This window comes from Zonotrichia albicollis, chromosome 3 (genome assembly GCF_047830755.1).
Source record: "Zonotrichia albicollis isolate bZonAlb1 chromosome 3, bZonAlb1.hap1, whole genome shotgun sequence".
In the NCBI taxonomy this organism is placed as follows: Eukaryota; Metazoa; Chordata; class Aves; order Passeriformes; family Passerellidae; genus Zonotrichia; species Zonotrichia albicollis.
Window position 1 is genome coordinate 48,025,766 of NC_133821.1, and position 13,494 is coordinate 48,039,259.

Sequence of the window (13,494 nt, forward strand, 5' to 3'; positions counted from 1 at the left end):
CTCAGAATCTCTTTTTCATTAAAAACAAAACACAAATATTTTAAAGCTCTTTCTGTCAAAAAACCGATTAGGTTTTTGTTTTTGATTTTGTTTTCTAATCTCTGCCCAGCTTTTTTGTCATCTCATTAACTCTGGGTTTCATCTACAGCATTCTGACAGAGAGCTAAGTACTTAAGAATTTAAGATTTAATTTCTTAACTTCAAACTAAAAAATAAATCTTTGGATTACATATCTAGAGAGGATTTTTCTTACTTTGACTGTCCTCTTGAATTTCACACATTATTTTGTGGCCATGGTGGATTATGCCAGGATGATTCACTGACAAACAGGCAATGAGTGTGGCTGCATGCATCTTCATACTAGCACAGAATGATCTGAAGACTGGAAAAGGGAGGGAAAGGTACAGTGGCATTCACTGTACTGCTGCTGTGACACCACCTTGACACAATCCTTTGATTTAACATTTCATTAATTGGGCCAGCTTGAAAAAACCCCACTCATCTTCTCTCAAATTGTGTTACTTGCTCTGGATGATGAATAGAAACCCACTTGAAAAAAAAAATCCAGGACTAATATACAACTCACAGGGGAACAACAAGTCATTGCAATATGCCCAACCACTGTCATACCCCAAAACTCCATGAGAATATCACCCTGGAATTCTCATGCAGTCCCTCTGGGACAGCAGTTCCCAGCATGCACAACTGGAGGAAAAGGTACACAACAAAACTTGGGCTTATCTACAATCCATCGTGAAGTACATTTTTAAGTACAAGTCATTACTAAATAAAAGCAGCTGAAAGGAACTGCCTGATATACAGCCAGACAATAAAAGTAGTAATTAAATATATCTTTGGCAGTATTTGAGACATCTACTTTTACTGTAAGTAATAGATTCATGTCTTAGAAACAGATATGTATTTTCATTTGCTTCCATGAACAGTACAGGTAGCAAACAGCAATTTATTAAGAAAGTGAACAGCTTCTAGGAATTAAGTTCCTGGGGACTGCATCTATAAAACCATACTGATAGGAATGGTCACTGACAAAAGTATCAGAACAAGTTCAGAAAATATTAAAAGCATTTCTTTAAGAATCAAATTATGTACAGAGATCTGAACTTCTGAAAGCAAGTTCTGAAGGAAAAAACAATCCCATTATCACTTATGAAAGAAATTAGTTAGGAGGGAAGGTTCTTTACTTGTTATTTTGCATGAAAGGTATTTTTATCCAAATACATCTGTTTATGCTGACAGATATCACATCACTGGCATGGAGGCAGATTCCAATAAATAAGCTCCTTCTAAAACTAAGTTTTTCACAAGAGATGGGCTTGCCAGACTGATGTCATTGATGACAATGGAAATAGACTGATGTCTATTTCCAACTACTGCAGAATTACTTCTGAACTCTTTTTGTTCCTGAGTGACTGCAGCAGATACCATCAAGGCTTGATACAAAGTTTTGAAGAGGACCAACCTGTGATTGCTGCTGCCACGGGTGAATTACATCTACAGCCAGAGACACCAGCATCTACCCATCCCATAGCACTACAGCCTCTGACAAGCTGAATCACACCCTTGTCAGAAAGGATGAAAAAAATGGGACAGGAGCTCCTGTCACACCCAGCTGTGAACTGGTCCCAAACCTGTGACTTGGCTCCACTGCTATGTCGTGCTACATCCCTTAGCAAGGCACTCCAGCCAGGCCCACCACCCCTGTGGGAGAGCAGAAAGTGCATCAGCCTAAATGGCACAGCCCAAAGTGGGCTCAGGCAGCTCAGCACCAGTCTCTCACTTTTAGAGATATGATCTAATTTCTAGACAGTATTACACTTCCAGATCATGGACTGTCTAAAGAGACTGCCACCACATTCTCTATTCAAAAAATTTGCATGGACTTATTATCTGTACATAATAATCCTACACACAGTTCTAAAAAATAGGACATTGTTTTCAGATGCTCTTTACATGATCCCCTTGTCTCTATAGGACAGAAACACATACCAACCCAAGCAGTAACTTTTCTATCTCACTGTCACTGCAAAAAATAACAAGGCAAATAAAGCAACAAACCTAGAAGAACTTGCAGCACCAGTATGGGGTCATCCAAATCTCAGAGGTTTATTGGCTGGATTTTTAAGCTCAAGTTTTTGCTGAAACTGTGTATGAGAAGTTATGACTCTGCTTCTCCTCAAACCCTCACAGGGAAATACTGCCTTTGTCCTACACTGCTCCATCTAGCAAGTTACAGCTTCTGCATTGAGGCAGTGACATATGCTCTACTCCCCTAAATAAATAAGCAATCTAGCAACCTCAGTCTCCTTTTTCTAAAGGAATTTCAAATATTTAGGGTACTGGTAAGTGTTATGGTACTGTGTGGCATGGATGTCCAAAACTTTTTATGTCACTTGGATTTCCTAAAATTGTTTCCTTTTGGAATGTTTTCCCACAATCACACCATATTTTGCTTACATTACACACAGCAGTGATAAGAACAAAACCACCACCAAAATAACCTGCTCCTGATCCCCAGCTCAGGGCATTAGAGGCCACAGACTCCACCCTACTTCTGCTACCAGCCGCTGTTGTGCCCTCAGCAGAACAGGCACCCTGATTCCACAGGCAAGGCTAAGCCATGCTCTTTGGAGGGGTGCTGGATGCTTCACATAACTTATCTCTTCTTCATGGGCCAGAAAGGATCCAAGCTATGCTATCCATCGTGGGGGTGGGACCTTGTGGGTGCCTGGGGAGCTACAACAGTGGTATGATCTACCTGGCTTGCCAGAGGCTATTTAGAAGAAATACAAGAGATAGCAAGCCAGCTGACTGGGAAGCTTTCCTTACAGCAGCTATCCCAGATATGCCAAGTGAAAACACGTCTTCAAGGACAAAAGAAGTTTTGACATTAACTTCAGTCAAGTTGGAACATTTTCTTCTAAACCAGGAAACACTTTTTTCTTTCTTACACACCAGGCATCTATCACACAAATCTACCAGATCCCAAAGACTCTGCAACACTACAGCTACTTAGCACTGTCTTTCCTGTGCCCATGAAGTACACAGAAGAAGACTGACAGTAGTATTAGGCAAAGAATTTGATAGATAGTATTAGTCAAAGAGTATCACTTCAAAGGCAACATGTGCAATATGATGTCACTTTAAAGCTGGCAAATGCAAGTAACCAGAAAAAAAAGGGGAGCTCAAAACAGTATTAATAAAGAAAAACTTACTCATGTTCTATAATGTAGAAAGTGTTTATGACTTTCACCTACATGTATCATCAGTCAAGGCCCACTCCCCTTCCTCAGCTCCATTAAGAAACTCTAAAGAGCAAATCTATACAGAAATTTAAAGTAGAATATTTTTGGATTTTAAAATTGCATTATTTGACGTAGCCTTTTACCACAAGAAATTATTTTAAGACACACTGCCTCAGACTCTCTACTGATGCATTTGCTTCATTTAGAATAGAATTGCTTAGCAAATAATAAGAAATACTATTCTTTGGCAATAGGTACGATATATGCAACAAAATAAGTACCAATTGGTACAAAATATGCAACTGAGATTCCTCAACACAGAGTTGCAGTTAACAAAACATAACAATAATAAATTAAAACTCAAAAAACCAAACAAAAAACTCCCACCAAAAAAAAAACAAAACAAAAAACCCACAACCAAAATCAACCCCACAAACCGATTCAGGACTTTTTTATTAAAACCAGAGGCTAGTGAAAAAACTAAATGCTTTTGAGAGCATCCCAGGATTTTTCTGCTAGGACACACACTACAGGGAAAAGAAAAGCATGGCAAACTGTCAGCTGTTAGAGGAAATAACCATTTAGCATTGTCCCCTGTGACTTTCCTTACCTACATTTCTCAAACACTGCACGGTGACAGCAAATCCTTTTGTTCGTGGCAGGAGGTGGTACTTGAGCTTGGGCAGACCTTTGGCTTCAGCCACCTTCATGCTGATCTGGTGCTTCTGCTCTGTGAACCTTGTGCCCTCACAATGAATCAGGAACTAAAACCAAAACAGAAATACAGTCAGACAGAAGCTCATGTTTTCTTCTGATTGAGCAGAGTTCTCTCAAATTCCCACCAGCACAACCCAAATTAACACTGCTAGCTGGGACACATGTAGCGACACACACATTTATGTAATTTATCTGACTGAGGTAACAAATCCCAACCAACCAAAAAAAAAACAAACCCAAAACCCCAAATCCAAACACTCATCCATCCAACCTGCCATCCAGTTTGAACCTCAGCCTTTTGGCTTTAAGATCTGCTCTGCTATTTGCCATCAGAATGACTTGGTTTCTCTGAGTCACTCCATCTCTAATAAGCTGTTAGAAAACACTCCAAACATCCTCCTGTTGCAAATCTCTCTCTGATGGTAAAGCATTCAAATATAATGGCATCTAAAACTTGCTAAGAATCTAAACCAAACAAATTTCTAGGAAATGCTTCAGTGCCCAGCTTGTTTGCCCCTCATTCTAACCTGCTTAGTTTCCCTGTGGCACAGGATCCAAGGTAATGGCCTGAAGTTGTGTCAGGGAAGGTTTAGGTCAGATATTAAGACAGAAAACTTCAGGCAGTAACTCTGATGCCAATGAGACAGCTGTTAACAGATGTAAGGCAGCACATGCAGGACAACTGAAAGGCTCATGCTCTTATGAACTATACAGAAGTGCTCAGACATGAATAATTACAATCTTGCCACTGGCAGGCAGGGGAGAGCACACAGATCTTTGGAGATCTACCACTTGCTCATCTGCTTTCTGCCAAGCATGAATGCAAACTAACACATCAGAGAGCACTGCCAAATGACACAAAGTAAGTCCTCATAACCCACAGCAAAAATGTAGCCAAAAAAGACAGAGATATTGAAGAAACTAGCCAAGCAGCCAGCTTCAGCTCTAGCTCATCCAAGAGAGCTTTTACCAGTGTGTTGCATGCATAATGTTATTCAGATTGATGAGACACAGAGGAACTGATGGGAAATTCTCTCTTGTTCACTTAGCATGCTTTGCCTTCTCTACTTTCCAAGGTGCTATTCTTGTGCCTTTTGACATTATGTCATCATACAAAAGCAAATTAAAACTCCACACTGCAATAACCCCAGGTGTACATTAACAGTAATCTCCATTACATAGGTATACCTCCTTTTTAGCAATCCCTCTACAAGACAATCTACAGGATGGTGGTGGCTTGTGCTCATTGATTAGAGTGGAGCTGCCTACATGTACAGAAAAGTCACAGAGCACAGGCAAATCTCTGGAGAGAAACTGAAACTGAAGTCCCAGAATCACCCCTTTGCTAGACAGCCTCCTGCCTGGAAGTCACATAAACACTGAAGCACAGAGATTAGTTTTGATTGCTTAGCACTCATTTAAACCAATGGCAATTAACAAAAGGAATTTGTTTCAGAGCATGAGAAATACAGCATATACATCTTCATGAGGAAACAGCACAGTTTCTGTAGGCCCTGGGGACGCTGCTTAAGATTCCATTTCTTTAACTGAATTGCACTCTTGCCATCACTAGCTCAGAAGAACTGCAATTTTTATGATTTTCTGAGAAAAGGAAAAAATTCAAAGCCTTTTCATTCTCAGATAAAGAAATGCCAGGCATGGTGAATACTAAAAAATTATGGTAATGCAAAAAGTAAGACTTTCTTGTTATTGAAAAGTTACAACAATTCTTTCCCTTGTGCAGAGACAATGGCTACATCAGGCCACTTCTCTGACCAGGGGGCTTCTACTTCTTCTGGGCCATGTCTGACCAAACACCTTCACAGGAATGGCAGAATCACTGGGAAGGAGAAACTCTAGTATATTAACTCTGCAATCCCTGGGAAGGTGAAAGGAGAGCTAAGGTAACAAATATAGCTGATGTGCTTCAATACAGCATTGTCACATGCATCTCTTAGACAGCCATGAACCGTTGCATCTACCCCTATCCAGAGCCTGTAATGAGAGAACCACAAAATTTACTGAGTGCATCACAGTGCAGGTATTTTTGCAGTAGTATCTGTAGGGCTCCATACTACAGAGAAAGAAACAGCACAGAACATGGGAAACTCCAGAGAGAATTCAGTTGAGAGTATTCTCCTGATATTCCCAAGGAAGCTAATGAATCCAAAGTCTCAGGAACAATCTGGTAAGCATCACATATTGCCTGTGCCTCTCACTCCTGCTACCTCACACTCCATTTATTAAGCACCACTCACCCAAAAGTTTTCAGGGTAGTCCCGGAGATTGAGCAACTTCTGCACCACAGTTTTCCGATCTTCCTCCCACTTGCGCTTGCAGAAAACTATCTCTAGGAAATACCACATCCAGCCAATGATAGGCATGTAGGAGAGCTCCTTCTTTGCAAGCACTTTGGAACTCTGCAGGACAGAATCAAAGCAACACAAACAGGGTTAAACCACTTAAGAGTACACTGTGGGTATGGGACTTGCTTAGTTAGATGCAAAGATAACCATTTATATTGACCAGACCCAGTTTTAACACCAGTGCAAAAGCAAAACAAAGAAAAATAAGGTTCTCTCATATGACAGAACAGTCAAATCTAATCTCAGATATCTGCATGGAAGACTTCTAGAATTAAATATATATGAGTGTGTGTTGCTCTCTCCTACCCAAACACTGAAACCCAAAAGAGAAGCCAAATTCCTTCAAACATGGAGGAATCCATGTAAATAACCTGGGCTGTATGAATCAAAATTCTTAATTCAATCAGATCCTGGCACTGGCAGCTCAAGTTCCTTTAAGATACCTTGAAACTATACATCTCTACATGGAGGGAAAAAAAAAAAAGAGGAAAATAAAAAGCAGAGTCACAGAGCCTCTGCAGCACAACATACTGATGCTATGCACACATGGTTTACCAATAGAAGAAACCATAAACACTAGAAACAACAGCAGCAATAAGAATACTTAATTTGTGTTCAGTTTTGTTTATGAAAGGGCATACTTAGAATAGCAAATTTCTCATCAAAGCATGCTTCTGGAGTAGGAAAAAACAAAAAAGCACTCTTTCTGTCTCACAGGTGTGACAGACACCGAAGTGACTGGTCCAGACACTTGACAGGAAGTCTGTGATTTATCAAGCATTCAGCATGTTCTGTAAATTAATCCTACTCCAGAATTTAACTCTGTGATCATTTCAGACTAACATCCCCTAGGGCAGGAGAACTGATTCCATGTGCTCCTTTCCTGTCTTCCAAGCCAGCCCACCCTGGTGAGCTGTCTTACATTTCACTTGGTTATTTAATCAATAAAATGGCACATGTATGTATTGTGTTCATAAAGAAATTGTTGGTTCAGCCTTTCCTAAAATAAACCCAGTGACATTTCCTTAGAAGAGATGGGAGTAATTACAGTCCAGTTTCTGACCATGATATTATTATAAGCTAACCCATCCAAAAGCTCTGCAGATAGATTCCAGGGCATGGAATTTGACTAGAAATTACTTATTGGTAAAAGTTACCATCAACAGAAACTATTTCCTTTTACTTTTTTAGTCACTGTTGTTCATTTGGTTGCTACAAGAAGAGACTTGACCTAGTTCTTTATCTCAGCTCATTTTTTTCATCTGCTCTCCTTCCCTGAGAAGGAAAATTCCTTAAATAATTAAGCTATCTAAAAGCTTAAGACTGGAAGGCAAGTGCACATCACACAGCTTCACCAGCAACTGTTACACAGAAGCAGAACAGAGGATGACAGAGAGTTCCATTTCTAAGAATGGGGGAACCATCTCTATCAAATGATTTAATGCTTTGCAATAATAGTGTTCTCTCTTGAGAATTTGAGAATTTCATAATTTCAGTGATGGGCTCAGATCAGGACTCCAAACCCACTGCTCCCCTGAGAAGCAGCTGCAGTAATTTCAGTTGCAAGCCATGTTGTACATTAGTGCCCATTATATGAGAGCAGCAACACTGAACTCAGCCTCCTCTTCCAGCTCCACAAACTGGGCACAGAGATATAGATTCTCCTTTTACCACTTTCCTGCACAAGGAGGCCAACAGCAGCCCTATCCCCACCACCTCCACCCCACAAACGAGAAGAAACCTCAACATATTCTTAAAGTTTATTTACATTAAGTGTTGAGTGTCATAAGAACTACCATAAACTAACCTAAGTGTACTCTGTGTAGAGTGCACAAAGCCTCCAGAACACAGTGTCAGGAGAGACAATGTAGTAGCTGTCCTGCACACTTTAAAGTACAGAAATTGTAGTCCAAAATGCTAGCTAAAATGACTATTTCACCATATCTATTTTCTAATACTTTACATATTTTAAAAAGAACATGAGTTTCACAAGAGGCAGGAAAGAAGTTGCATCTAGCCCAGTGATACCAAGAAATGTTACTGTGAGATAAAGTGAAATACAGAACACAAGTAGTGTGTTCTGTAGCACAGGTATAACCACAAAAGCACAACAGATGTCTGAACTCTTCCCTGGGGCACATTCTGATTCTTTTACTGTGCTGATGCATTTTTAAAATTTAAAAGCCCTCTTTTAGACATGTGTGAGTATGACTCCTTAGATGCACATAAAAATAAACTAAATCACCTCATGCTATTTTATGCACCCATCTGTTCTAGCAGTAGAAGGAAGGCTAACAACAGAACTAATCAGACACAGGAAACTCCTCAGTGCATTATGCTGGAAAGGCTGTTCTTGTGAGGGAGGAATACATCAGGCCTCCCCTTGGAAGCTGCCCTGTATCCTGGGGAATGAGATGCTGGAGAGCAGTGCCACAGAAAGAGACCTGGGAGTCCTGGTCACTGGCCAGTTGAACGTGAGTCAGCAGTGCCCTGGCACGCAGGGGGGCCAGCCCTGTCCTGGGGGCATCAGGCACAGCATCACCAGCAGGGCAGGGGAGGGGATTGTGCTGCTCTGCTCTGAGCTGGGGCAGCCTCACCTCCAGTGCTGGGGGCAGCTTTGGGGGACACAATGTAAAAAAACATTGAACTGTTAGAGAGTGTCCAGAGGAGAACCATAAGGATGGTGAAGAGCCTTGAGGGGCAGCTGAGGTCACTGGGTCTGCTCAGCATGGGGGAGACTGAGGGCAGACCTCTGCAGTTACAGCTTCCTTGTGAGGGGAACAGGAGGGGCAGGCACTGATCTCTGCTCTGTGGTGACAGTGACAGGACCCAAGGGAATGGCCTGAAGCTGTGTCAGGGAAGGTTTAGGCTGGAAAAGGATATTAAGGGTTTAGCACTGGAACAGCTCCCCAGGGAAGTGGTCACAGCACCATCTGACAGAGCTTGAGAAGCATTTGGACAATGCTCTCAGGCACCTGATGTGATTCCTGGGGATGGTGCTGTGCAGGGCCAGGAGTTGGACTTGATGATCCTTGTGGGTCCCTTCTAACTCTGTGTGTTCTGTGATTCTGTTATCCCTCTTAAAATAACTAGAGTTGTTTTGTTTCAGTCATCTACCTATGCACAGCTCCTGTGAAAGTACCTGAGGGAAAAAATGCAACTAACTTTTCCTTTACTAAAGTGCTTTGGTAAATATGTGACAGTTGCTTTTAATATTGTTCAATAGAACAGTACAGCTTGTTCAACAGAAAAATAATCATTAAAAAGTGCTGATTTATTCCACGGAATCTGCCTTCTTGAAGGAAGTCAAACATTTTCAGTATTCAGAATGGTGTAATTTCAATAGACGTTTAACGAAATTACCACTGGACAGGAACAACTTATCTACAACACTAACATTTTAATCCAGGTTAATTTATTTTGGCCAAGTTTGTTCAAATGAAATACCCATGAAGTTCTCCTTCATGAATGACTGCACCAACACCACCTTAAAAAAAGTATTTTAACAAACTTGCTTTAGTGCATTTGCTCAACTTTGCAGTCAAAGAAAGAAAATAATGATTCTACATGTCCAGCCTCAGTTATTCAACAACTCTGGTTTAAAGAGCACAACAAAAAGCATGAAATCAATGTGAAAGCTGGAAGTGTCCAACAAAACTTGTTCCTGAGTTTTAAAATAATTTCATTGTAGTGCAAACCATTAGCAACAGCAATCTGCCTTGTAAGTTACTTGCTCTGCAGGCTCCCTTCAGCACTGACATACTTTCAATGATTCCAACTGCTCTACTTTTGAAATATATCACTCCTTCATATTATACTTGCTGGGACATCATGATGGCTAGGTATGTCTCTTTAGTCACTCAAAGCCATCATTCCAGAAATTTAGTTATGCTCCTAATTCCTCATGCTTCATATTGAATGAAATTTCTCCATGTTGGAAAGGTAACACAGACTTACCACTAGTAAGCCTGATTTTGTCCCTTTACACTTCAAATTTAGTTTAAAAATGTGTGAATATATTAAAATGCACAAACAACCTATTGTGCCCACACACCTATTAGTCTCATACAATAATAGAAAAAAGTATCTTCTCACACCTACATTTAAGGCCACACTCAGCTTTTCGAACAGCAAGCTTCAACATAAGCAACTCTCAAATAAAATTAAGTTGCCTGACATATGGAACCGGTAGTTAAGGTTAAAACCACCAGGTTTTGCTTTAAAGCACAGGCAATTTTTGCCAATTTTAATGTCTTCATCTCAGACAAATGGCTGTTAAAATTACTAACAAAGCTATTTTATTGCTGCTTTGTCAGACCAAGCAACAAAGCAGTGAATCCAGGCAGGAAGCATAATAAAGTACTTTTGGTAAGAATCCTGAATAACAGCTCCCTCCTCAGAAATAGCCCAAGTCCTGATTTTGAGTTCTGGTGTCCAGTTGGGTCTTTGTTCAAGAGAATGGTTAGCAACACACCTCGAGGAAAGTAAAGGCTACTAATGCATTTGAATGGGGACACAGTGGTTAGGCTGTCCCAATAAGGTAAATCCTAAGACTGGAATGTCACAGACAGGAAAAGGGAAGGACACAGCAGAGAACCTCATTCATACACATGCCAAGATCTGAGTCTTAAAGAACACTCAGATTCACAAACCTAAAAACAGGCAAGAGACTATGCTACTCCTACTCCATCTCCCAGAAACATCAAAAAAACCCCAACCCCTAAATCCCACTGATAAACCAAAGCCACACTGATAGAGCTTTATAAACTTGCAGGGATTACGGCAATTTGGGTATAAGGAGAAAGCCAATCCAGGAGAAGAGAGACAAGAGAAGGAGCAGAGAAATGCACAAATTCAATGTTTCAACTAAGATCAGAAAAGGCAGTTTTCAAAAGGGAATGTCTTTTTTTTTTGGGAACCAAAGGGGCAAGACAAGTTTAAGGATGTTCAAATAAACAAAAAGAAGTCTGGATTTCAGCTGCAACAGAGCTAATTTTCTTCCCAGTAGCTGTGTTTTGTGTTGAGGAGCAGAATATTGATATGTTGATAACGGATGTTGTAGTTGTTGCTAAGCAGTGTTTACCCTACATCAAGGACTCTGGCTTCTCACCACCCTGCCAGCAAACAGGCTGGTGGACACAAAGAGCTGGGAGGAGAGACAGCAGGACAGCTGATTCAAATAGCCAAAGGGATATTCCATACCATTTGATGTTATGCTCAGTATATAAACCAGGGGGAAAGATGGCTGGGGACTGCTGCTAAGGAACTGGACTGTGGTGAACAACTCCATTGTGGATCATTTGTTTTATACACCCTGATTCTTTTATCACCATCATTGATTATCATTGTTTTTGTCCCTTCCTTTTCTGTCCTATTAAACTCTACCTCAAGCCCAAATTCCTTCCCCAGTTCTCTCCCCCATCCCATGGGAGGCAGGGAGTAAGCAAGTGGCTATGTGGTGTTTAGCTGCCTGGATGGTTACACCACAACAACCAAGCAAAAAATTACTACATTTAAGGGCTTCATTAAAGAAATGTTCTAGCTGTAAAATACTGAGAGTTTGAACATGCATGTGACACTCTCTTAAGAGAGTTACTGCTGTCTGCCAGAGCTGTAGGGCAGAGCTGGATGTCACAACAAAGCCATTCTGCCTGCTGAAGCCAAGCACAGTCAGTTCCAACTCCTTTGGCTCAAATCTCTCTTCACCTTCTCCCTCTTCCTCCTCCCCAGTCATTTCTCCCCTCTTCACTGGATTAGTTAAGGCAGAAAAGAGACTGAAAGAGTTTTAAAACATGGCCAAACAGGGCAGACAAGCATCATAACAGACACAGGAGACTGCATGTGCAAGATTTCCTTTTCAGCAGCAGCGGACATGAGATAAGCTGAGTAAGGTGTTGGCTGGTAGCCAAAGTTTGCATAGAAACTTCACGGAGTATACAACTAAACATCATTAAATATAAACACCCAATGGCTCACAAAGTCCCTGAGCTAAAAAACACCAGAGGCTATGACACCTCAGAAAGGCCCCTGTGCAACATGCCTCTTTCCTGGAACCCTTTTCCTAAATGCCAGCCATAAAGGCTTTTATCTTCCTAACTGTGCTGCCACACCATGACATGAAACTCTGCACAAGGGAAGCTCATGTAAGGCAGCACAAGTCACCAACCTTCACTCCTCATCACTGCACAATCACCTACCCTTGCACTGGCCCAAGACAAGAACCAGTACAGCAATAGAGGCAATCCACTCAGGAAAATCACGTTTGGTATTTTCCATTCTTTATGGGTTTTTTTTAACATGGCTTAAGAAGAACTTGGGCTGGTTGCCCCAAAAGGGAAATGCACTGCTTTGCTAAGTAAAGACATCTATGCAAATGAGAGCACGTGGAAACTATTTCTTCTGGGAACAGTTTCTGGGAAGTAAAACCACAGTACATTTCTCAGGACTGAAATAGTTTTGTGTTGGTTGTTTGAGTCTTTTGTTTACTTGCTTTTGTTTTGCTGTTAAAGAAAACAAAAGCAAAATCACAAGCAGCATATATCAGTTTCTAAAATAATCCTAAGATTAGCATAAATGCAAACTGAATAATATAAGCAAGCAGCCAGAAAAAAGAAAAATATCTTTTCAGTTAGTGCAGCACAGTAATTCCAACAGTTGTTTCTACTTTGTGGTTTCCTTATGTGTAGGTAACAACATAAAATACTAAAACAGAAACCTTATTAACTTGGAAAACTATTAAAAAAATTGCAGCTAGTAAGATTCCATCCAACTACACAGCAACAATCCCTCAATTTTCTGCATTGGTGTTTTCTGAAGAAGCACCTGACCCTCTAAAACACAGCTTTATTTAGAGAACTGAGGGCATTTGGCTTACCAAATTAGACAGACTGTACTTCAGCACCACTGTTTTTTTGCACATAGGAACTGGTTTCCTTACATTTCCTACTGTTCCATGCCATCCTGCAGCTCTTGACTTGTACTCAAGTCCTAGATAACATGGCAGAAGTTACTCAGAAGCCAACAGCCATTTTGGTTACACAAAGAGACTATAATGCTTAGGTTCACTTTCCTCCCCTTTTAAGGCCCTGTTTTTGTTAAACAGACTGCCATTATTCTAATTTGAAAGTGACAGGAATGGTACCTCAATG

General features: G+C 40.7%; 1 protein-coding gene across 4 annotated transcripts in view; it reads right to left on the bottom strand.

Annotated features, from left to right (window-relative positions):
- AGPAT4 (1-acylglycerol-3-phosphate O-acyltransferase 4) overlaps positions 1–13,494 on the bottom strand; it is a 69,149-nt gene that overhangs the window by 15,468 nt on the left and 40,187 nt on the right. For all 4 annotated transcript variants that reach the window (XM_074537350.1, XM_026793085.2, XM_005486491.4 and 1 more), the window contains 2 exons: positions 6,239–6,400; positions 3,874–4,027 (listed from right to left, as the gene is read on the bottom strand). In XM_074537350.1, coding sequence (XP_074393451.1) covers positions 3,874–4,027; positions 6,239–6,400 — 316 coding nt within the window. The remainder of the gene's footprint in view (positions 1–3,873; positions 4,028–6,238; positions 6,401–13,494) is intronic.